Source organism: Plecotus auritus (assembly GCF_963455305.1).
Source record: "Plecotus auritus genome assembly, chromosome: 3".
NCBI classification, from domain to species: domain Eukaryota; kingdom Metazoa; phylum Chordata; class Mammalia; order Chiroptera; family Vespertilionidae; genus Plecotus; species Plecotus auritus.
Genome location: NC_137772.1, coordinates 98886665 through 98912530, shown reverse-complemented (window position 1 = coordinate 98912530; position 25866 = coordinate 98886665). Strand labels below are relative to the sequence as shown.

Below are 25866 nucleotides of genomic sequence, written 5' to 3'. Positions count from 1 at the left end.
AGGGGGACAATAGTGCAGATGAATCACTTGGAAGATGAGTGAGAAGGGAGGATTTTAAGACCAGTTGGTTACCATAAGATGAATGCTGGAAAAGAAAATTGGCCTTGCATTAAGTAATCATATATCTTTAAAGTGGTGGATTCTTTAAATATAGTACAAACTTAATGTATCATGTTAACCACCAGATGGCATTATATGAACTTTATATAAGTAAGGTACACTAGCTTTACTTTTCATTATTGTGTCTCAAATGTGTAGGTATCACGTATAAGAAAAATGTCAGTTATTGAAGTCCTTAGGGAAAGTTGCCATACTCAGTTTTTGTTAGTAATATATAACTGGAATGCTAATTCATTTGTAACTTTTGAAATTTCTTCAAAATACAGAAATTTCTTCAAAATGAAATTTATTATATGTGGAAATGAAAAAAAAAAGATGTCTTCTTTCCTTTGGTAAACCTTCAGAAAATAAATATAAAGAATGAAATAAGTACAGTACTGATTTTTCTTCATTCTTTCTGTATTTGTTACATTTCTTAGGATGCTTTTATACTGTTCTTTTAGATTTTTTTTTAAATTTAATTAATCTTCATTGTTCAGATTATTACAATTGTTCCTCTTTTTCCCCCCACACCTCCCCTCCACCAGTTCCCACCCCACCCTCTGCCCTTACCACCCCCCAACTGTCCTCATCCATAGGTATACGATTTTTGTCCAGTCTCTTCCCGCACCACCATGCCCCTTTCCCCCCGAGAATTGTCATTCCACTCCCTTTCTATGCCCCTGATTCTATTATATTAACCAGTTTATTCTGTTCATCAGATTTTTTTATTCACTTGATTTTTAGATTCACTTGTTGATAGATATGTATTTGTTGTTCATAATTTTTGTCTTTACCTTTTTCTTCTTCTTCCTCTTCTTAAAGAGGAACTTTACTACTTTACTACTTTTCAGCGTTTCATATAATACTGGTTTGGTGGTGATGAACTCCTTTAGCTTTTTCTTATCTGTGAAGCTCGTTATCTGCCCTTCAATTCTGAATGATAGCTTTGCTGGGTAGAGTAATCTTGGTTGTAGGTTCTTGCTATTCATCACTTTGTATATTTCTTGCCACTCCCATCTGGCCTGCCTAGTTTCTGTTGAGAAATCCGCTGAAGTCGTATGGGTGCTCCCTTGTAGGGAACTAACTGTTTTTCTCTTGGTGCTTTTAATATTCTCTTTGTCTTTTGCCCTTGGCATTTTAATTATGATGTGTCTTGGTGTGGTCCTCTTTGGATTCCTTTTGTTTGGGGTTCTCTGTGCTTCCTGGACTTGTAAGTCTATTTCTTTCACCAGGTAGGGGAAGTTTTCTGTCACTATTTCTTCAAATTGGTTTTCAGTATCTTGCTCTCTCTCTTCTTCTGGCACCCCCATATTTTGGATGTTGATATGCTTGAAATTGTCCCAGAGGCTCCTTACACTATCTTCATATTTTTGTATTCTTTTTGCTTTTTGCTTTTCCGGTTGGGTGTTTTTTGCTTCTTTGTATTTCAAATCTTTGACTTGATTCTTGCGATCCTCTAGTCTGCTGTTGGATCTCTGTATATTATTCTTTATTTCAGTAAGTGTATGCTTAATTCCTAGTTGGTCCTTTTTCATATCCTCGAGGGTCTCACTAAAGTTATCCACAGTTTCTAGAAGATTCTTGAGTAACCTTATATCCGTGGTTTTGAACTCTATATCCAGTCATTTGCTTTCCTCCATTTCTTTCATTTTGTGACCTGTTTCTTTGTCTCCGCATTTTGGCTGCTTCCCTATGTTGATAGAGTGGCTTTGTGTGCTTGGTGTCCTATAGGGCCCAGTGGCTCAGCCTCCCTAGTTACCTGAGGTGGACACTCTTGGTGCACCCCTTTGTGGGCTGTGTGCACAGTCTTGTTGTAGTTAAGCCTTGATTGTTGTTGGTATCACTGGGAGGAATTGACCTCCAGGCCAATTGGCTGTGAGGATCAGTTGTGTCTATGCTGGGAGAACTTCTGTTCTGGAGACACCCTTAAGGGGCAAGACTTGCTTCAGTGGGGCTTTGGCACTCACTGAGTCTGCCCCCTGAGTGTCTCTCTTATGGATCTGAAGAGTTGTAGTCTGGATGGTCTCACTCGACCCCTGGGTACACTGGCTCTTGGATCTCTAAGGAGGTGCTAATTTAGCCTCTGCCTGAGGCCACTCAGCAGGAGCTACAGAGAGATCTGCAGATTCCTTCTCTTTGTTTGGGGTTTGGAGGTGCCCAGATGAGGCCCAGCTGTGAAGCAATGTGAGCTGCTGTCAGCCTTGGGTCTTCTTTTGGAGGCTCTGGGGTTCTTTGACCCAGCTGCAGAACGTTAGGTTTCAGATTGCAAAGGGCCAGGCCATTCATATGCAAAAGCCTCTGCGTACAAATTGGGTGGGGCAGGGTCTCAGGGAATCACCAGGGTGGAGCAAATAGCAATGGCTGACCGTCAGCCCTGCCTGGAAGAGGTCCTGTGTCTCTGTGTCTCATGGCACCCTACAGGAACAATCATTGCTGCAAGTACCTCTGAAAGAAAGCCACTCTCGAGTTCTGCCCCATGCCAGACAGTCCAGTTTCTCCCCATATGAGTCTAGGTCCCCAGAGTCTCGCCCAGAACTGGAGTTCAGAGCAGTCGGGAGCTTGTATCTCCCTCCCGATTGAAAAAGACAACAGCGTACTCAGTTGCCAGCCCTTTCTGTGTGCGCACCTCTGTACCTCTGCACTTCACATCTGTACCTCGCCCCTTCTCTGAGTCTCAGTGTGCTTTTCTCTTTCCTTCTAGTTGTATAATTTCCACTCAGCCAGCCTTCCCATGGTTCTGGATGATACCCGTTTTGTCTTTTAGTTGTAATTTTGAAGTGGTTGTGCGAGGCAGCAAGTTCAGGTGTTTACCTATGCCGCCATCTTGGTTTCCTCTCTTCTGTGTACTTTTAAAAAAGAAAGAACTTTCATTTGGGTGGTGGGTGTAAGGAATAATGGTGATAATGGGAAACAGAGAGATTTTAATAAAGAAATGGGTACTTGTGGCAACTGCAAACTATTCTATAATTTCATCCCAAATTGTTTGATCTCCCATTTCAAAGTTTCCCTTCTCTAAAAATTCCCTTACCTTAGAAAGCCTTTCCCCCCTCTTTCAACTAGAACTGATGACATGTAAACATGTAAAAGAAAGTTATTTGCTGTGTATGCTAAGGTGATCAGTAAATTTTAAAAAAACATATATTTACTAGTGGAGTTAAAATAAGCTTTTAAATGTGGATAGTATGTTTTGGACAAATTTGGTGGGTAAGTTGTGATAATATGTATAAAGGAGAGTTCTTTAATGTAGAAGGAAAAGTAGTTTGGGTTGTGGAGTTGTAATTGGCCCTGAGAATTAGATAATATGGCCTTATGTGAACAGTGGAACAACATGTTTGGTCTAGGTCAGGGGTGGGCAAACTTTTTGACTCGAGGGCCACAATGGGTTCTTAAACTGGACCGGAGGGCCGGAACAAAAGCATGGATGGAGTGTTTGTGTGAACTAATATAAATTCAAAGTAAAGGAGCGGAGGGGAGAGCAAGAGAACCCTCCGCTCTTTCAGCTCCGTGGGCCGAACAGAACAGCCGAACGGGCCGGATCTGGCCCGTGGGCCATAGTTTGCCCATGGCTGGTCTAGGTCCTAGGAGGTTAATGAAACCTGAATAGTCCAAGATTTCCACCTTAACCTTGATTTTAACTTTTACCTAATTCACTGTTTGTGGGTGGGTTTTTTTTGCTTTTTAAAAATATTTTTATTGATTTTTAGAGAGAGATGTAGAGGGAGAAAGAAACATTAATGTCAGAGTGAAACATCAATCGGGTGCCTCCTGCATGCCCCCCCAGTATTGAGACTGCAACCCAGGCATGTCCCCTGACCAGGAATCAAAGTGGCAACCCTTCAGTGCACAGGACAGTGCCCAACGAGCTGAACCACACCGGCTGGGGCTCTACTGTCTTATTTTATTTTTATTTTTTTAAAAATATATTTTATTGATTTTTTACAGAGAGGAAGGGAGAGGGATAGAGAGTTAGAAACATCGATGAGTGAGAAACATCGATCAGCTGCCTCCTGCACACTCCCTACTGGGGATGTGCCCGCAACCAAGGTACATGCCCTTGACCGGAATCGAACCCGGGACCCTTCAGTCCGCAGGCCGATGCTCTATCCACTGAGCCAAACCGGTCAGGGCTCTACTGTCTTATTTTATTTTATTATTGCCACTGCCCCTGTGATTAATCCCAGATCCCAGCATTCTTTCTTAAGAGTAGTGAAAATTGTACTTTTAGATTGAATTTTCAGTGTGATATCGTATTTTCTATATTTTCCTTGTTTAAAAACAGTATTGCTTAAGAGAGTTGTGTAAAGAAGCTTTATAGATGTCTTGCTTATCTTAGGAATTGCATGAATAGTTTGATATAACCATTAGGAAGAAAACAACTATTTTTTATATTACTTATTTCTTCTAGGTATACCTTAGATGAATTTGGAACAGCCAGAAGAAGTACAGTTGTCCGTGGATTTATTGATGCTCTTACAAGAGGGGGCCCAGGAGGTACACCTAGACCCATTGAAATGCATTCCCATGACCCTTTAAGGTATGGTAATCAGACAATATTAGACTATTTGATGGTTTTCTAAAGGGAATCTTTACTAATATTTAGTTATTTGTGTTCATAGATATGTAGGAGACATGTTGGCTTGGCTCCATCAAGCTACTGCTTCTGAAAAAGAACACCTTGAAGCTCTCTTAAAGCTTGTAACTACACAAGGTAGGCCCTCCAATTGATATTGCTAATGTCTAAATATATAAAATAACACAAGACTTCTCTTTTTTTATACTTACTGATGACTTCCTCACGGGGATAAACTTTTCTCACCTACAAGGTACAATAAACATCCTAATTAAGTTTCCTCTTCCTGTTTTTCTTTTTCTGCTAATAAACTTTCTTCTCTATCCCCTTTATCCTGTCACACAACTGTTCACACCTTTATAGTCACACCTTCCATATCAAGCCTTGAGTCCTCTGCTTTTCTTTTAAGGCATTGCTTTAGCATACATTATCTCAGATCTTCCATGCCACTTCCCTTTAAAGGCAATTTAGGTGTGAGTAAGCTAAGTGACTTGCTTATGGTCATTAAGCTGCTAAATCTTTGACTCCTACTAACCAACCCTTCTTTTCATTTTCATGTGAGTTTTAAAGTTTTTTGCATAATTAACTATATACTAAATGTACTTAAAATTTTGGTTTCAATTTCAAGGAAGAAAAATTACTATTTTTGAATTGCTAAAGTCTTTTGTTCACAGTAGTTCAGATCTTTGTTTTGACTACCTGAAGTTGAATGTCATAGAGGGGGCTAATGGATAATTAAGATATTCTATTATTGATAGGCAGTGAAGAGAATTATTATCACTGGAATCACTTCTGTTTTGCATAGCTTGGCCCCTCATTATTCTGGTTCAGCACATGATCTGCAAAAGAGGCCAGTGTACAAATTGGTGACAAGACTTAACCTCCTCATTTTTAACTCTTTGGTATTGTGATTAGACCAGCATATTTGTTAGATTGACACAAAGTCTGAACTTTTTAAAGTTGGTTTCTGTTATCCAAAGTACCCAGTTTAAGAGAATGTATTTCTTAAAAAATGTTTCAGAAAACTTAATATGAGAGACAGTGTTAAGACCTGGGAAGAAAATAGATTGGAGTTAGATGAAGTAGGTTATTCTATGGGAATGGCTTAATTCTTCTAAGCCTCAGTTTTACCATCTGTAAAAATGAAGGTGGTTATAAGCAGTAAATGTCAAGTACCTAGAACAGAGCTTGATAAATAGTACTTAGTAAATGTTAGCTTTTCCATTAGATTGCAAGGTATCATTTCCATTTTTCTCACTGCCTAGAATAAAGTGGTTGGAGAACAAATGCTAATAAATCTTCACAGTACTTCCTTCAATTAATATATTTCTCCTTTGACTCATTTACTTTTTCACAAAAAAATTGTATTCACTTTATCAATCACTAAATTAATCAATTTGTTAGTCAAATGAATTGACAAGGCTCTAAACTCAGATATTAATGTAATTAAAAATGGCCTAAGGCGGTGTTCGGCAAACTGCGGCTCTCGAGCCACATGCGGCTCTTTGGCCCCTTGAGTGTGGCTCTTCCACAAGATACCATGTGCAGGCGTGCACGCACAGTGCGATTGAAACTTCGTGGCCCATGTGCAGAAGTCGGTTTTCAGCTCTCAAAAGAAATTTCAATCCTTGTACTGTTGATATTTGGCTCTGTTGACTAATGAGTTTGCCGACCACTGGCCTAAGGGATATTGAACTTAATAAAATATGATTATGTTTATTTCAAATGTTTGTTATTAGTGCCATTAGTCATATGTAGTATTTTTTTAGTTTTTTGAAAGTAAAGTATAATATGGAAAAATTTTTGAATTATGTTATAATTAATTGTAGGTGTTGAAGAAAATATTCAAGAAGTTGTTGGGCATATCACTGAGGGGGTGTGCAGGCCTCTAAAGGTAAAATATTTTGTTTTTATGTATGTTATATGGTATCTAGTTAAATTATGCCCTTATTCTTATGAGTTTAAACACACTGATAACAGCCTGAATTAAAGCTGTAATTTTGTCAAATTAACACAGTAATGTAGATAATAAGATATATTTAAAAATAATTATTGTCAACTTTCTATCTAAGACAATTTGAGACATCCTTAGTTTTCATTTTTTGATTTATTTTTACCTATTATGTTTCCAATAGTAATTTGTCAGTCACTTGAATTGAAGTGACTAATTTCTGAACACTTAACAGATTTACTAACAACATATTCCATTTATTTTAATGCTTCAAGTAAACTTTTGTGATAGCAATAAATAATAAATCCAAGGATAAAACATGTTATTATCAATACTATTTATAGTACAGGAAACAGAATTTGAAGTCAAAATTAGAATTCCCACTTTGCAACTTAGTTGTGCTCACTTGTTCAAATTGTCTAACTCTGCTGCACCTTAATTTTATCACGTTGAACCTGTATATAAAAATATCTACTATCAATGGGTGTAGGGATGAACTGAGAAAACTGTAGATGAAGTATATAGTTCTTGGCTTCTACAAGGCCTGCAACAGATGTTGTTTTTCTTTATTAAAGAGTAATTTGCAATTGTTGGTTTATTTTTCCTTGTTGACTGACTTCAATTTACTATATAGACATTGAAATCCAGAAGTTTCATGATTTATTCTTACCGATAATCAAACCCTGACCTCAGTGGTTAAGGTTGATGCTTAACTACTGAGCTACATTGGCTGGGCTCATTATTCTATTGATTATTTCTGGTAGCAACTGCTTTGAGACAAATTCTGTAGATAAGTGATTATTTTTTTTATATAAATAGCATTTTTGCTACCTTCTTAACCTCTTAATCTAATTATTGTTTTCAGCTATTAATTTTTTAAAATATATTTTATTGATTTTTAACAGAGAGGAAGGGAGAGGGATAGAGAGAAACATTGATGAGAGAGAAACATCGATCAGCTGCTTCCTGCACACCTCCTACTGGGGATGTGCCTGCAATCAAGGTACATGCCCTTGACCAGAATTGAACCTGGGACCTTTCAGTCCACAGGCTGACACTCTATCCATTAAGCCAAACCGGTTAGAGCTAGCAATTATTTTTTTGTAGAGTATATATGTTAAAGTATTTTTGTTATTTTTCTATCCCCTGTGATTTAATATTCAGAAATCCTTTATTTAGAAGGAATTTTGTGATTTCTGCAACAATAAAGTTTTATTATTTTAATGCTTTCTTTAACATATGATTAGTGAAGAAAAGTTATGCTTTTAAAAAATGTTTAATATTTTTCTCACATGTTTTAATAGGTTCGAATTGAACAAGTAATAGTCGCTGAACCTGGAGCGGTTTTATTATATAAAATTTCTAACCTCCTAAAATTTTACCACCATACAATTAGGTAAGTGGAATGGTTAAATGTACTTGTTAAATCCTGTGATACCTCAGTTCACTTAGAACAGTGTAAGATTTTTTTTTTTTTTTTGTAATTTTCATTGTTTGCATGACTAAGTATAACTGGTAGAACTTCCACATGAATGAATGAACCATATGCATAATTATCTGTGTTATTTTTTCAGGTCTATTGTTTCCTTTTGCTTTTATTCTTTATACAAAATTATATACATGCTTACATACATCCACAACATAGATAACATTGTAAATGCACTAGTAAAATAGATTTATAGCACCCAGAGCACTATATATTATACTCAGAATAAGGCATAATAAGTTAAATATCGTATTCTGGATGTAAATAACATAAATTCTTTTTTACCATTTAGTTTTCATTAGTGACAAAACAAAACCATAGCTTTATTGTCTCTAAATAAAGCTTTCTCTACATAAAAGCTGTTTTAGTATCTCTAAATAAAACCTACTTTTATCTGATTAGGGACCATTTGTCTTATCCTATATAATAAAAGCCTAGTATGCTAAGTGTCCGGTTGGCCAGTTGGCTGTTCAGCCAGTCAAAGGCTGTTCAACCGCTTGCTTGCTATGACATGCACTGACCACCAAGGGGCAGACAATCAACTGGTCGTCGACCAGTTGCTGTGGTGTGCACTGACCACCAGGGGGCAGATACTCTGACCAGTAGGTTAGCTTGCTGCTGGGGTCCAGCCCATCAGGACTGAGTGAGATGAACTGGACATGCCCTGAAGCCCTCCCATGACCCCTCCCCGGCTGGCCAACCTCCCTAATCCCTCCCTGGCCCTGATCGTGCACTGGTGGGGTCCCTCGGCCTGGCCTACACCCTCTCGCAATCCGGGACCCGTTGGGGGATGTTGGAGAGCTGGTTTCAGCCCAATCTTGCAAACCAGGCTGAGGGACCCTACTGGTGCACAAATTTGTGCACGGGGCCTCTAGTTTAAAATATAATCTTTGACTTCAAAGTTTGCATTCATCTTAGCTTTGCATATATATGTTGATGGTATACACCAACACCTGAGCTTTATTATAAACTAGAGATCTGGTGCACAAAATTTGTGCACAGGGAGGTGGGTCTCTCAGCCCGGCCGCATCCTCTCCAGTCTGGGGCCCCTTGGGGATGTCCGACTGCCTCTCGCAGTCCAGGACTGCTGGGTCCTAACTGCTCACCTGTCTGCCTGCCTGATCGCCCCTAACCACCTCTGCCTCGCCCGCACCTGGGACCCAGTATTCTCTCCTCCGGCCAGTCGCAGGCACCCAGGACCTAGGCCAGCTTTGCCCAGGCTGGCTGCAGCCGCAGGGAACCGTGGGTGGGTGGCTTTGCCTGAGCTGCAGCCGCAGGCACCCAGAACCACGGGGCAGGCAGCTTGTCCCTTTCCCGGGCTGCAGCCGTAGGCACTGGTGCCTGGGACCGCGGGGCGAGTGGCTTGTCCCTCTCCCGGCCATAGGTGCAGGCCCAGCCACTGGTGCCCAGGACCATGGGGCGGGCAGCTTGTCCCTCTCCCGGGCCGCAGCCTGGCTGGTCCCCATTCCTTTCTTGCAAGCTCATTTGTGCCTGGCTGGTCCCCATCCCTCTCTCCCCAGTGTTGCTTGTCTGAGCTGTTACAGGGTGATGGCATGAGGGCATGATGACCATTTGCATAATAGCTCTTTATTATATAGGATGTCACCTTAAGACTATATTATATATGTTGTTATGTTAAAACACTGTCTTTTCAAACTTAATTTTGATAGTTTCCATATTAGTTCATTAAAAATGATTTAAAAAATAATTTTTATCCAGTATGACAGTATGAGGAACAGAATGTCTATTGTTAAAATCCAAGATAATTATTATAACTAATAGATCCTGGAGAGGTGCAAGGCTCACTAGTTTGCAAATCACCAAAAGACTATGGCAATGATGTTATTTACATTCTAATGACAGAGATTAACCATCCAAAACTTCACAGCTAAGAGATTGATTTCCTGTCCTATTGGTAGATTTTCAAATAAAACTAACAATGAAACTGATCAGAGATAGGATTTGGGTTCTCTAAAATTTTAGATATAAATTTATCACTTGCCATGACTCAAAAGCAATAAATTAATTTCAATTGGAAGGTATAGGCTTCCTAAAATAAAAGAATGATACATACTTAAGAGCTGAAAGCAGCTAACACATAGCTTATGCTGTATTATGCAACAACAGTGGTAAAATAATTAAGTTATTTATGTAGTAATGCCCATATGGAAGTGAATGAAATTTATTACTTGAAGGTAATGATAACTCAATTCTAATGCAGAGAATGTTAAGAGTAAAATAATTTGGATTCTGAATACAGTAGTAACTTTTTAAGGCTTTGATAATTATAATTTTTCTACCTTTGAAGATGATAATTTTGAAGATAACAGTTAAGATCTTTTGATAGTTTTGCATGTACTCATACACACATTTTATCATTTAGTCAATTTGAAAAGTTGACTATAAATGTCATTCTTCTAGGTTCTAATAAAATGGCAATGAACAAACAAAGTTTAACCTTACATTCTTATGGCAGAGACAAACAAGTATAAAGTAATTTTCAATAGTGTGAAAGGACACTGAGGAGAAATAAAGCAGGACAAAGAAAGTAGAAAGTATAAGGAGTCGCCATGAATGAGTAGGTATATATATGTGTGACTGTTTTTGAAGGTCTCTTGGTGGAGGTGATATTTAAATAGAGACCTGAATAATGTGAAGGAGTTGGGATTCAAAATATCTTGGAGAAGAGTGCTCTATGTATGTTTGTACTTTGGCCTTGAAGACAAGAAAAGCTTGCATTGTAGAGGAGTAGGAAGGCCGGTGGTTGGAGTGGAATGAATTGGAGGAAGTAGGGGGCAATGAAATCACAGAGGTAGGCAGAGGCCAGATGATATAGGACTTTATAGGACATGGTGAGGGTTTAGATTAAAAAAAAAATCTTTATTGTTGAAAGTATTATGTAGGTTCTCTTTGTTTCCCCCATTAACCTCTTCCAGTCCGCTCCCATCCTTCTCCCTCCCTAAAATTTTATTGAGGATCTTAGTGTCTATGTTCATCAGGGATATTGGCCTGAAGTTCTCTTTCTTAATTGTGGCTTTATGTGGTTTTGGAATTAGGGTGATGCTGGCCTCATAGAAAGAGTTTGGAAGTATTCCTTCTTCTTGAATTTTTTAGAATAGTTTGAATAGAGGTATTACTTCTTTGAATATTTGGTAAAACTCTCCTGAGTCCCTCTGGACTGGGGGCTTTTGTTTGCTGGGAGGTTTTTTTTGTTTGTTTGTTTTGTTTTTAATTACTGCTTCAATTTCATTAGTAGTCATTGGTATATTCAGGTTTTCTGATTCTTCCTGATTGAGTTTTGGAAGGTTGTATTTTTCTAGGAATATGTCCATATTGTTCAGATTGTCCCATTTGTTGGAATAAAGTCCTTCGTAGTATTTTATTACAATCCTTTGTATTTCTGAACTTGTAATTTTACCTCTTTCACTTTTGATTTTGTTTATTTGGGTCCTCTCTTTTTGTTTCCTGGTGAGCCTGTCGAGAGGACCATCAATCTTGTTTATACTTTTGAAGAGCCAGCTCTTGGTTTTATTGATCTTTTGTATTGTTGTTGTTGTTTGTTTGTTTTTTTTTTTTGGTCTCTATGTCATTTATTTCTGCTCTGATCTTTATTATTTCCTTCCTTCTACTTGTTCTGGGCTTTTCTTGTTGCTCTCTTTCTAGTTCTTTAAGTTGCAGGGTTAGATAACTTATTGCCAGCCTTTCTGAGGTAGGACTGTAGTGCCACGAACTTCCTCCTCAGGACTGCTTTCACTGTGTCCTATAGGTTTTGGATTGTAGTGTGTTAATTTTCATTTGTTTCCAGGATGTTTTTTATTTCTTCTTTGATCTTTTTGATAACCCATTTATTGTTTAATAGCATGCTATTGAGACTCCATGTATTTGATTGTTTTTTGAGTGTTTTTATTGCAGCTGATTGCTAATTTCAGGCCATTTTTGTCTGAGAAGATGCTTGGTATGTTTTCAATCTTCTGGAATTTGTAAAGACTTAGCTTGTGTCCTAGCATGTGGTCTATTTTTGAAAATGTCCCATGTGCACTTGAGAAGAATGTATATTTCATAGCTTTGGCGTGGAATGTTCTGAAGATGTTAATTATTTCCAACTGTTCTAGAATATCATTTAGGATTGCTGTTTCCTTGTTGATTTTTTGTCTAAAAGATTTATCCATTGATGTCAATGGGGTATTACCCAGTCCCCTACTCTGATTGTATTACTGTCGATCGCTCCTTTGATATCCTCCAGGAGTTTTTATATATATTTAGATGCTCCTGTATTGGATGCATATATGTTTATGAGAGTTAGAGCCTCCTATTGTATTGATTCCTTTAGTATTATGAAGTGACCTTCTATATGTCTTGTTATGGCCTTCAATTTGAGGTCTGTTTTGTCAGATATAAGTATTACTACCCCAGCATTTTTTTCATTTCCACTTGCCTGAAAATTGTTTTATATCCCTTCACTTTCAGTCTGTGTGTGTCCTATGTTCTAAGGAGGATTTCTTGTAGACAGCATATATATGGGTCATGTTTTCTTATCATTCAGCTACCCTATGTCTTTTGATTGGAGCATTTACTCCATTTACGTTTAAGGTTATTATTTACTTAGAGGCCCAGTGCACGAAATCTGTGCACTTGGGGGGGGTTGCAGTCCGGTAGCCCTCAGGGGATGTCCAACTGCTGGCTTAGGCCACTGCACTCACCAGCTATGAGCCCGGCTTCTGACTGAGTGGTGTTCCCCCTGTGGGAGCTCACTGACCACCAGGGAGCAGCTCCTGTGTTGAGCATCTGCCCCCTGCTGGTCATTGTGTGTCATAGAAACTGGTCATTCCACTGTTCGATCGATTTGCATATTAGCCTTTCATTATATAGGATAGGTTCATGTTTGTTGCCATTTTTATTCTTCATGCCCGTGTTCCTTCTTCCCTTTCTATTTCTTCTTTTTACAACAGTTTCTTTAGCATTGCTTGCATTGCTGGCTGGGTGGTAATAAACCTCCTTAGCCTTTTTTTGTCTTTGAAGCTCCTGATTTCTCCTTTAATTTGAATGATAGCCTTGCTAAGTATAGTATTCTTGGATTCAGTCCCTTGCTTTGCATCACTTTGTATATTTCATTTTATTCCCTTTTGACCTGGTGTGTTTCTGTTGAGAAATCACTTGATAGTCTAATATGAGATCCCTTGTAGGTACTTTTCTGTCTTGCTCTGGCAGCCTTTAAGATTCTTACTTTCTCGTTGACATTTGCCAGTTGAATTGCAATGTGTCTTGGTGTAAGTTGTTTTGGGTTCATCTTGTTTGGGATTCTCTGTGCTTCTTGGACTTGTGTGACTTTTTTCTTTTCAAAGTCAGGGAAGTTTTCTGTCATTATTTCTTCAAATAGGTTTTCTATTCTTTGCTCAGCTTCCTCTCCTTCTGGCACACATATTATGCAAGTGTTGTTTTGTTTTGTATTGTCCCAAAGCTCTCTTAGACTCTCCTCCTGCTGTTTAATTATTTTTTCCATTTGCTACTCTGCTTAGGTGTTTTTCCAACTTCTAACTTGCTGATGTGGTCCTCAGCTTCTTCTAGTCTACTGTTGAAACCTTCCATTGTGTTCTTTATTGCAGCTATGTCATTCTTCATTTCCCCTTGATTTTTACACATGCTGGTGAGTTTCTTACCCAGATGTTTGAGCATCCTTATAACCATTACTTTGAATTCTTTCTCTGACAAATTGCTTGCCTCCATTTCATTTAGTTTCCCCTTCTTTGTTCTTCCTTGGTAATTATTTCTATGTATTAGATTAGACTGCTGTGCCACTCAAGTTTTTTAAATTGGTATTATGTAGTAGATTTTTGTGGGGCCCAGTGGTGCATTCTCTCAGGTCTCCTTGGCTGGATGTTCTAGGGAGGTCCCTTACTTGAGATGTATGGGTTCTCCTGATGTAGTTGAATCTTTAATGTTATTGTCCCTTTCTTGGATGAAGTCTCCTCTTAGGGTGTCTGATTATGTGGAACAGTCCCTACCATGTCATGCCAACTGTTGTGCAGGTGCTGATAGAGCAGCATGAAATACAACATGAAAAGACAGAACACAGAAAGAATAGAACACGAATGTATACAAGACACCTTTAACCCCAATAAAAGTGACCACCAGTGAGAAGAGAATTAGAAAAAAGAGAAGAGAGCAAGAATAATAGTGGGAAATAAAAAAAAAAAGAAAGAAATGTGAGGAGAAAACACAACAAAACAAATAAATAAACCTAAAAGCACTAACAAAAAACACCTAGAAAAAAGGGCCGGGCAGAATCTGTTTATGCAGGGCTTAAATAAAATTAGGTTAAGGATTTGGATGAATAGAGGAAGGACCATAGTTTAGAATAGAGGATGGAGAAAAGAAATGAGAAGACAAGATGAAAAGATTTAAAAAAAATTTTTTAAAAGGAGAATAGAGGAGAGAGAAAATAGGACTAAATTTAGGAAGTGAAACAAGTTTAAAAAATAGAAGAAAAGAACAAAAGAAAAGAAAAAAAATTGCGTACTTAAGAAATAGGTAAGAGAAGTGCAAATGGAGTAGGAGCAGGGAAGAGGCAATTAGATATATGAATACACCAACAGAGACTAGAATAATAACACATCAATAAAGCAGATAAAGAAGATCAATTTTTTAAAATGGGAAAAAAGAAAGAGAAATACTAAAACAGGGAAAGGAGAAGCAAAATGGGAGTAAAAAATGAGAGAAGATAGGAAGAGGTTCAAAAAATAATATAAAAAAAGTAATATAAAAATATAAAGTGAAGTGTTGTTTGCCTCAGCTGAGGTTTTAATGCCCCCTGGTAGCTGGTTTAGGACCCCACTCTTCTGTCTGTCTGCTAATTCTGGACTTTCTGTTAGGTACTTAAGTGCTGGCCACTGTCAGGCACTATCTTTTGGCTTTTAGCACCCTGCTTGAAGCTCCAAGCCATCCACTGGTCCACTGCTTGTGTCAGTCTCTGTAGGTCTTGGCTACAAACAGGCAGGGCCAATCTGCCCTCTTTTCCTGTCTGCCAGCTGTCAGTTTTAATCACTCAAGCATCTGTTTCTGACCAGGTTTTAGGTGCAGTTGGTGCTGTTTCGCTTTCAGGGAATAAGATGGGTGTTTTTTCCTGACCCAGAGCTACTCCTTCATGAGTTGCCCAAGGTATTACCCTGTCCTTGGTTGGTCAGGAATCATTGTATGAAGACCACTGGGGTTGGCTGGAAACCTGGAGTTTTTATCAGTCTGGTTCCCGGAATAGCAGGGCTGATGGCTCCTCTTCCAATGTAGTCACTAAGGGCTCCTATAGAGACCCATAGGCTTGGCCTTTGCCTTTGTTTCCTTCTCTAAAGCTTGGAATGTAGGGTGTGGCAGGCTATATCACCTGAGGCTACTGGAAGGGGCAGCTTCTCTGGGGGGAAATGGCTGCTTAGGTTTGGAAGCTTAAGAGCGTTCAGATGCAGGGCTCCTTGCCAATGTCTCCCTGCCCTGCTCCTCTCCTCAGCCTCCCCTCAGGCACCTCGAGTCTGTGCCTGCCTCTGTGCGCCCCAGCCTTAGGTGAATGTTTGCAATTGAAAAGTCCTGTGTTCTGGGATTAAAGAGTAAAAACAAAGACAAAACAAACCAAAAACAAGAAGGAAACCCCGGTTTTCTCTCCCCACAGGATTGTGCTGCTTTCCCCTTGTGGCGTCATGGCAGCCAGCAGCCCTGTTGCTTCTTTACACAGTTGGATGTTAAGCCTGTTGCCAAGGGATGCAGATTTGGTGCTTAGCCTGGGCATGGCTTCTATTCTTCTGAGGGAGCTGGCACTCCAGTAATGCAGCTTCTTCCTCTATCTCTCGGCCTGCCAGCCCTCTCAAACCCACGTCCTGTTGTTCCTACTGGTCTCTAGGTGTTTTCTGCCCTTCCTTTTTGTAGCTTGTCTCCTCAGCTCTTTTTGTACCTTTCTCCTCAGCTGTTCTTAGTTTGTTAATTTTGGTTGGTTGTTTTCTGATTTAGTTGTATTTTTGCCTGTTCCGGGGATGAGGTGCATGACACGTCTGCCTATTTGGTCTCTGTTTTTTATCCATGTTTTAGGTTTTTATGCTGAGTGGGTTGGGGAAGATGTGGGAGAGTTTTGAAAGACTTGAGCTGATTTATGATTAATTCGACTCTGGGTACTCTGTAGATAATGTAATATAGTGGGGCAAAAGGGGAACAAAGAAGGCATTTAGGAAGCAGTTTGTGATAGTCTTGGAGGTGGTGAAAAGTTGGTTTTGGAGATATTTGATGTTATAGCCAGAAGGACATATCTGTGAACTAGATGAGGTCAGCTCTGAATAGTTACATGCTTGTAATATTTATTAATTTAGTGGTTAAGAAGAGAAGAAACCCCCAAAGAAAACTGGGAAGGAATAGGCACTGAAGTTGGGAAAAAATAGGAGATAATGCAAGTTCCAAAAATTTTTTTCTCCTATACATTAAAACTGCTGGAGGATATAGATTCTATCACAATGCAGGAGTAAACCGAAAGAGAGAAGATTTGAAATCCAGGAAACAGGGAGTTCAGTATACTTTGTTGCATTTTCTTTCTGTAGTTAATAACTGCTTGGTTATATACTTGCTTACTTTTCTATGTCCTTATCATTGTTTTAGACCTAAACTATTACGTAGACTCTGAATTTTCTACCATATATTCAAGAACACCCAGCTTACCTCCTCTTTTCTCTTCCCCACATCCCTCTCAGAGCCCTCATTCTACTTCTCCAGTCTAAAATAGTTGCTCTCTAGGCTACTGCGTGGATATTACCCCGGGATTTGTCATCTCACAAGCCTGCTCATTCCCTTGTGTTGGATTCCCTGATTCCTTGGTCAGCTCTGAATAGTATTTACATGCTTGTAATAATGAAACATTGAATATTTATTTCCTGGAGTGCTATGATATAACAATTAGGAAGCCTGGGAAAGATGAAGGTTGATGTATTGAGTTGGAGGAGGAGCATTGTAAAAGAGAATTTAGCTCTCATCTTCTATATCAGGGAATTTGTATGTAATACCTAACATTGAAAAATTAAGTAATAGGAGTAGGAAAAATTGGGTAGAAATATGAAGTGAAATACCAAAAGATAAGGTATATAAATGTTGAATCCCTATGTTGTACACCTGAAACTAATATAATATTATAGGTCAACTGTACTTTTAAAATAAGAAAAAAGGAAATATAGAAAGAAGGGAAGGAGGGAGGGAGGAAAGAAATAAGAAAAGAGAAAAAGTGAGTGATTAGAAACTATGAATTGGTCTTTAAAATATGACAAGCTAGATAATGATTGAGAGGTCATGATAATAAGGATTAGCCTTTGTATTCATGGCTTTAAAGAAACCAGAGTGGGCTCAATGGAAATTGGTTTCTAAATCCAAATAAATTCAGGCAAGGAGCCTAAAGGAAAAACAAAAACAGAAAAGCATCTAAAAGTATCTGGTCTGGTTACTGATGTCTAGTGATTACTTAGTAAACGTTAGTAAATTCTAGATCTGAGTAATTGCAAAATATGGCTGATAACTCAAGTTTTTAAAAATAAATGATGTAAATATATGTTGTTCTCTCTCCAAATTTTTCACTAAAATATCAATTTCTTTTTATATCCATTTAGTTTTCTTTCCTCTTCCCTTGATGTATTATACTTTTATTAAGAGGCATACTTATTTTTATTATATGGCTAGGTATATGTGGAAATTCCAGTTTATTTTGGTGTTTAGCTTATAATATTTTTAACTGAGATACTTTAATTTTCAAAAAGTACAACTATTATGTGTCCCTATTTAGGAATCTGCTTTTACTTTACTGTTTATCTATTTTTTAAATTGATAATTTGCTTTGTCTCCATTAACTGTCTAGGAATTTATCCCAATATATTTTCATTTCAGAATATATTAAAATATATAGTATTAGTGTTTTATAACATATGTAGTATGTCAGTTCTCAGTCAATTTGCTGTTTGTTTTTTTTTGCTTCTTATCTACCGTTATTTATTAATACCATTATATATATTTTTAGCAATCTAAACATTTTTTAGAATAGTAAGTAATATGTTATTTTGCCTGTGGAAATTATTCCCTTCAGGATTGAAGTATATTTTTGCATCAACAAAAACCCTTTTTCCCTAAAAACACATTTTAAAATCACTTTCAGTAAATGAATTAGGAAAACCAAATTAGAAATTTTCTTATATACGTGCTTGTCTTATATCCTGGGAAAAATGGGAAATCCCATTGGATGGGTCTAAAGAAATATCCTTGTAATGGTAAATTGAGAATTGCAGATGGGCTGGTTATTATTTCAAAAATATCACATTATTCATAATTAGTCTAAATATATATCTGCTACTTAGGTAGCTTTATAAATTTTGAGAAACTATAATTTATAGGTGTGTTACTGATATGGTATAACAATTTTAATTCAAGGAATAACTCAGTATTAATAAAGTTTAAATGTTCTATCAGTAGAGCTATTGATGGAATGGTTTTCCTACAATTAAAATTATATATTCTTGAGTAAACAAGTCATGCATTTATTTTAGTAGTGGAAAAATAGAAATACAGGTTTGCATATTATGAGTCTGTTCTAACCCACTGTTTTTTCAAAGAGATTGTGAAGTATTAAAAATATAGTACTTTGTTTTCATTTCTTCATTATCTAACTCAAAATGAAAACAAAAACAAAAACACACCAAACTGTCATTTTTATGTGAAACCAGAGTAATTGGTTTTAATTCACAGTTACTAATGTAAATTTTTATATCATTATGAATCTTCTGTATAAAAACTTTTATTTTTTCTATTTGACTTTGGGTGGTGGGCACACAATGCAATAAATACTTCATGTATTATAGAAATGTACATGTGCAACCTGTATGATCCTGTTAACCAGTGTCACCCCAATAAATGTAATAAAATAAACTTTTATTTAAATCTAGATCTTTCTAAATAATTTTATTCAATTAAATAACTGAATTGTTTTAGCCTGTTTTGAAAACCTGAAATGTTCTTTGCTTTTAGTGGCATTGTTGGAAATAGTGCAACCACATTGTTGACTACCATTGAAGAAATGCATTTGCTAAGCAAAAAAATATTCTTCAATAGTTTGAGTCTTCATGCAAGTAAATTAATGGACAAGGTATGTTTGAAAAATGCAATTCTTAAACTATTTGAATGTGTATCTTTCACATTTAATGTTTTGCTGTTTTTACACTGGTGATATTTTTTTTCCTCATTCCATAAAATGTTTTCTTGAGTTCTTCCTCTGAATAACAAAATTCATTTTGAGATGCTTACTGGATCTAGGTTTATAGCCTGTGTTCCTGGAACAGCATAACATTGAGTCATAATTGGAGATAGGATCTTAAGCCCTAGTTTCACTACCGTTTTTCTATAACCAAAATTTTATAACTAAATCAAACTTACTGTATTTAGGTCAGGGCTAAAATGACATACAAATTAGAAAACTGGAACTCTTACTTAATGTTTTTTTAAACAGCTTATTGTATTTTTACTCTCTGATGGTCCAGCTTTGTCTTTATGAAATGTATGCTCCTTTGAATTTAGTACTATAATTAATTATGGAAATAATCATGGTAATAACCCTTCCCCAAGAAATAAAACCAAATAAATAACAGCAACAGAAACCTTAAAGAATCCTATGAGAACTAATATTTTAAATTGAGCAGTGTGTTGTGACAGGACCTAAAGGAATGGGTTTATAGTGATTAATTTTTTTTTTCTTTTAATTATTAAAGTCTAAAGTTTTTCAAGGATGTATTACGGTCACTAGGCTGGCTTCTTCTTCTCCTTTTTAACTATGCTGTTGTATCTAATAGCCTGGTTATATTAGGCACAGGTTTTATAATTTAGTGTATCACAGTCAGTAGCAATCCAGTCTAGAGTATCTTCTCAATTTTTACATTCCTGAACACAGTGAAGCCTTAAAAGGAGTTTTCTTTCTGACCCCCATGCATGACTCAAATTCTTTTGGAAAAGCAACATGAATTTGAAGAACTGGCATATTTATCTTATATTTTTTCCTGTTTTATGTATTTCTGTTTGCACAAAAAGTTTACTAACAATTCTGGTTATGTATATATATTTATAGCCATTTTTATTTCGATACAATTTTTAAGAAATTATTTATATATGATAAAAGCTTTGAACATGAATAAGTGTGCTAGCTGATGAGAATTCAAAATCAAACAATCAAGGTCTATTGGCCTCAAATTGCTTCTCCTTTAGCAGAAAATAGTCCAATAAATTAGTGATTACTACAGAATCACGTTTTTTGAAAGGTGTGTGTTCAAGGCCTTTTAACACATTAAGAGGAGTATACATTCATATACTCCTTTGCAGAGAGGAGCTTTTCTGAGAGGGACATATAAGAATTGAACTTTGAAGGTCATGGGAGATTTAGATAGGTGAAAAGGGGCCTGGGTATAGATCATCCTGAGTAGAGGAAATAAATGGAACATGCAAGAACACAAGCGTTAAGTCACAAATTTTTTTCATTTGGTAAAAAAATCACTTGGAAAGTATTATGGCATATAAATAGGAGAAAGGCCAGGTTGCAAATTGGGCAATTAGGGCACTAATGAAGTAATTTTAATGGAAATATGTGCTTCTAAGGCTTCTAGGAAGAGTCATGAAGGGATAGATTCTTGAAAGATAAATATAAATTTTCCAAACTTGGTGACTGACTAAATGTTAGTAAATTATAGGGAGGGGTCAAAAATAATTCCTAAGTTACCCACTTGGGAATATTGATATTAATCATAGGTATCTATTAATACAGAGGGTAAGAAAACAGTGTATGAACAGGTTGGAAATATCAAAGAGTTAGAGAACCTAAGAAGAAACAAAAATAATGGAAAACAAAAAAGATCTGACCTCGTGAACAGCCCACCCCTGTCTGAGGAGCAGCAGCTGCGTGAGCAACCTACCCCATCTGAGGAGCAGCAGCTAAGTGAGCAGCCCACTACTGTACAAGGAGCAGCAGTCCTGCGAGCAACCTGCCCCATCCAAGGAGCAGCAGCTTGTGAGCAGCCCACCCCTGTCCCAGGAGCAGCAGCTGCATGAGCAGCCTGCACCCATCTTAGGATCAGCAGCCCTGTGAGCAGCCTGCCCCTGTCTATGGAGCAGCAGCCACACAAGCAGTCCACCCCCGTCTGAGGAGCAGCAGCTGCGTGCAACCTGCCCCCACTAAAGGAGCAGCATCCCCATGAGTAGCCCGCCCCTGTTAGTGGAGCAACAGGAACACAAGCAGCCCACCCCCATCCCAGGAGTAGCAGCCGCATGCAGCCCTCCCCAGTCCGAGGAGCTGAAGCCTCATGAGCAGCCCACCCCTGTCCGAAGAGCAGCAGCTGTGAGAGCAGTTTCCCCCAACCAATCAGAGGAGCCACCACTGCTGTGAACAGCACTCACAAGAGGCACCACTGCCAACTGAGGAGCAGCCACTGCTGCAACTGCCTGAGGAGCAGCCACTGCTGCGACTGCCTGAGGAGCAGCCGCTGCATGAGGAGCCATGGCCACCCAAGGGACAGCCCCTACTCATCTTGACACCTAGGTACCCTGGTGAGAACAAAAATGGGTAGACAAACCCCCAAAGGAAAGAAAAGGAGGAATCGCCAGAAAAGCAGCTAAGTGAAACAGAGGCATGCAATATGTCAGAAAAGGAATTTAGAATCATACAGTTCATAAACCGGATGGATGAAAAAATCAACAACTTATGTAAGAATCAAGAAGAAATGAAGAGTGATATAGTTGCAATAAAAAACACCATGGAAAGTTTCAACGGTAGACTTTGGAGAAGTGGAGGACCGAATAAGCAAATTAGAAGACAGGGAAGCAAAACACACCCAAACTGAACTACAATTGGAGAAAAAAATGAAAAGACAGGAGGACAACATGAAACGAAGCATCATATGAATAATAGAGGTGCGAGAACAACAGGAAGAGGAATAAGGTTTAGAAAACCTATTTGAAGAATTACTTTCAGAAAACTTCCCTGATGTGGAGAAGAAAAAAGTCACACAAGTACAGGGAATCCCAAACAAGATGAACCCGAAAAGACCCACACCAAAACACGTCCTAATTACGATGGCAAACCTTCAGATCAAAGAGAGAATCTTAAAGGCTGTAAGAGAGAGACAGAAAGTTATGTACAAAGGCATCTCCCATTAGATTATCAAATGATTTCTCAACAGAAACACATCAGGCCAGAAAAGAATGGAAGAAAATTTAAAAAATGAGGCAAAGCAAGGGACTGAATCCACGAATACTCTATCCAGCAAGGCTATCATTTAAAATTGAAGGGGAAATAAGGAGCTTCACAAACAAAAAAAGGCTAAGGGAGTTTATCACTACTAAGCCAGCAATGTAAGAAATGCTAAAGGGACTGGTGTAAAAAGAAGAAATAAAAAGGGAAGAAGTAACACAGCCACAAAAAATAAAAATGGCTACAAACAAGTACTTATCAATAATAAATTTAAACATAAATGGACTAAATGCTCCAATCAAAAGACATCGAGTGGCTGAATGGATAAAAAAAAAAAAAATGACCCATATATATATTCTGTCTACAAGAGACCCATCTCAGAACAAGGGACTCACACAGAAAATGAATGGATGGAAAAATATCTTGATGGAGAGAAACCAAGATGGTGGCATAGGTAAGCACCTAAACTGCTGCCCCGCACAACAATTTCAAATCTACAACTAAAAGACAGAACGGACACCATCCAGAACCACAGGAAAGCTGGCTGAGTGGAAATTCTACAACTAGAAGGAAAGAGGAAAGCTCACGGAGAAGGAGCGGCAAAGAGCTGAGGTACGGAGACACGCGCGCTGAGAGGAAGGGTGGTGGAGTACCTGGCTGGCTTTCTCTGGCGGAAGGGGGAAGGAAGCCCCCGACTGCACTGAACCCCAGTTCCGACTGCACTGAACCTCAGTTCCGGGCGAAACCCTGTGGACCCAGGCTCATACAGGGGGCGTTTGGACTGTCAGGTAGAGAGAAAGGCACACGGAGACTCGGAGACTCAGGAGAGCCGTGGCAGCAGGGGTCTGGAGGTGCAAGTGCGCACAAAGACTGACTGAGGAGGTTACCACAGGCTATCCCTAGCGGAAGGGAGTCAGAAGCTCCTGACTGCACTGAACCCCAGTTCCGACTGCACTGAACCGCATTTCCAGGCGAGCCCCTGGGGACCCACGCTCTTGCGGGGGAAATCTGGACTGTCAGGCAGAAACTCGGGAACCGCAGAAGGCAGAGGTTTGGAGACTCGCACGCGCGCAAGGGCAGGGCTGACGGGAAGCCAAGACTGTCTGCCCCGCCCTGAGACTCCTCCCCTTCCAAGCTGAGCACAGAGGCTTTTGCAATCTGGCAAGGCTAATCCTATAAGGCTGTCTCCAGCACCGAAAATCTCCCAGTGTAGACACAGCTGATCCTCACAGCCAACTGGCCTGGAGGCCAATTCCTCCCAGTGATACCAACAACAATCAAGACTTAAGTACAACAAGTCTGTACACACAGTCCACAAAGGGGTGCACCAAGAGTGTCCACCTCAGGTTAACTGGGGAGGCCAACCCACTGGGCCATATAGGAAACCTAGCACACAAAGCCACCCTACCAACTCAGGAAAGCAGTGAAAAATGGGGAGACGAAGAAACAGATCACAAACGAAAGAAATGGAGGAAAACAACCGACTGGATATAGAATTCAAAACCACGGTTATAAGGCTTTTCAAGAATATCCTAGAAAAGGCCGATAAATATAATGAGACCCTCGAAGATATGAAAAAGGACCAACTAGAAATTAAACATACACTGACTGAAATAAAAAATATTATACAGAGACCCAACAGCAGACTAGAGGAACGCAAGAATTAAGTCAAAGATTTGAAATACAAAGAAGCAAAAAACACTCAACTGGAAAAGCAAAAAAAAGAAAAAAGAATCCAAAAAGTTGAAGATTGTGTAAGAAGCCTCTGGGACAACTTCAAGCGTACCAACATCAGAATTATGGGGGTGCCAGAACAAGAGAGAGAGCAAGATACTTAAAACCTATTGGAAGAAATAATGACAGGAAACTTCCCCCACCTGGTGAAAGAAATAGACTTACAAGTCCAGGAAGCGCACAGACCCCAAACAAAAGGAATCCAAAGAAGACCACACCAAGACACATCATAATTAAAATGCCAAGAGCAAAAGACAAAGAGAGAATCTTAAAAGCAGCAAGAGAAAAAACAGTTAATTACCTACAAGGGAGCACCCATACGATTGTCAGCTGATTTCTCAACAGAAACTATGCAGGCCAGATGGGAGTGGCAAGAAATATTCAAAGTGATGAATAGCAAGAACCTACAACCAAGACTACTCTACCCAGCAAAGCTATCATTCAGAATTGAAGGGCAGATAAAGAGCTTCACAGATAAGAAAAAGCTAAAGGAGTTCATCACCACCAAACCAGTATTATATGAAATGCTGAAAAGTATTCTTTAAGAAGAGGAAGAAGAAAAAAGTAAAGATAAAAATTATGAACAACAAATACATATCTATCAACAAGTGAACCTAAAAATCAAGTGAATTAAAAATCTGAGGAACAGAATAAACTGGTGAATATAATAGAATCAGGGGCATAGAAAGGGAGTGGACTGATAATTCTCAGGGGGAAAGGGGTATGGGAGGTGCAGGAAGAGACTGGACAAAAATTGTACACCTATGGATGAGGACAGTGTGGGGGGAGGTAAGGGCAAAGGGTGGGGTGGGAACTGGGCGGAGAGGAGCTATGGGGGGAAAAAGGAGAAACAATTGTAATAATCTGAACAATAAAGATTTATTAAATTAAAAAAAAGAAAAAGAAAAATATCTTTCAGACAAATGGAAATTAAAAAAAAAAAAAGCTAGCGTAGCAATACTTATATCTGACAAATTAGACCTCAAAGTGAAGGCCATAACAAGAGATAAGGAAGGACACTTCATAATACTAAAGGGATCGATACAACAAGAGGATATAACCCTGATAAACATATAAGCAACCAATGCAAGAGCACGTAAATACATTAAAAAAAAAAAATCCTGGATGATATCAAGAGAGAGATCTACAACAATTAAATCATAGTAGGGAACATTAATATACCACTGACATCACTGGACAAATCCTCTAGACAAAATAGCAGCAAATAAATAGCAATCCTAAATAACTCACTATACCAGTTGGATTCAATTGACATCTTCAGAACATTTCACCTCAAAGCCACAGAATATACGTTCTTCTCAAGTGCACATGAGACATTTTCAAAGTTAGACCACATAATGGGTCACAAGCAAAGTCTCTCCAAATTCAAGAAGATTGAAATCATATCAAGCATCTTCTCAAACCACAATGGCATAACATTAGAAATAAACTACAATAAAAACAATAAAAAAATTCAAACACTTGGAAGCTGAATAGCATGCTATTAAACAATGATTGAGTTACCAAAGAGATCAAAGAAGAAATTAAAATCATGCTGGAAACAAATGACAATGAAAACACAACAATCCAAAATCTCTGGGAAACAATGAAAGCAGTCCTGTAACTCTACAACTTAAAGAATTAGAAAGAGAGCAACAAGAAAGCCCAGAGTGAGCAGAAGGAAGGAGATGACAAAGATCAGAGCAGAAATAAATGACATAGAGACCAAAAAACAATACAAAAGATCAATGAAACCAAGAGCTCGTTCTTTGAAAGGATAAACAAGATTGATGAAC

General features: G+C 38.4%; 1 protein-coding gene across 8 annotated transcripts in view; it reads left to right on the top strand.

The window, feature by feature from the left end:
• The window catches only part of COG6 (component of oligomeric golgi complex 6), a 234161-nt gene that overhangs the window by 43321 nt on the left and 164974 nt on the right, over positions 1–25866 (top strand). For all 8 annotated transcript variants that reach the window (XM_080658575.1, XM_080658573.1, XM_080658574.1 and 5 more), the window contains exons 9-13: positions 4508–4636; positions 4719–4810; positions 6502–6566; positions 7928–8019; positions 19135–19252. In XM_080658575.1, the coding sequence (XP_080514701.1) occupies positions 4508–4636; positions 4719–4810; positions 6502–6566; positions 7928–8019; positions 19135–19252 (496 nt within the window). The remainder of the gene's footprint in view (positions 1–4507; positions 4637–4718; positions 4811–6501; positions 6567–7927; positions 8020–19134; positions 19253–25866) is intronic.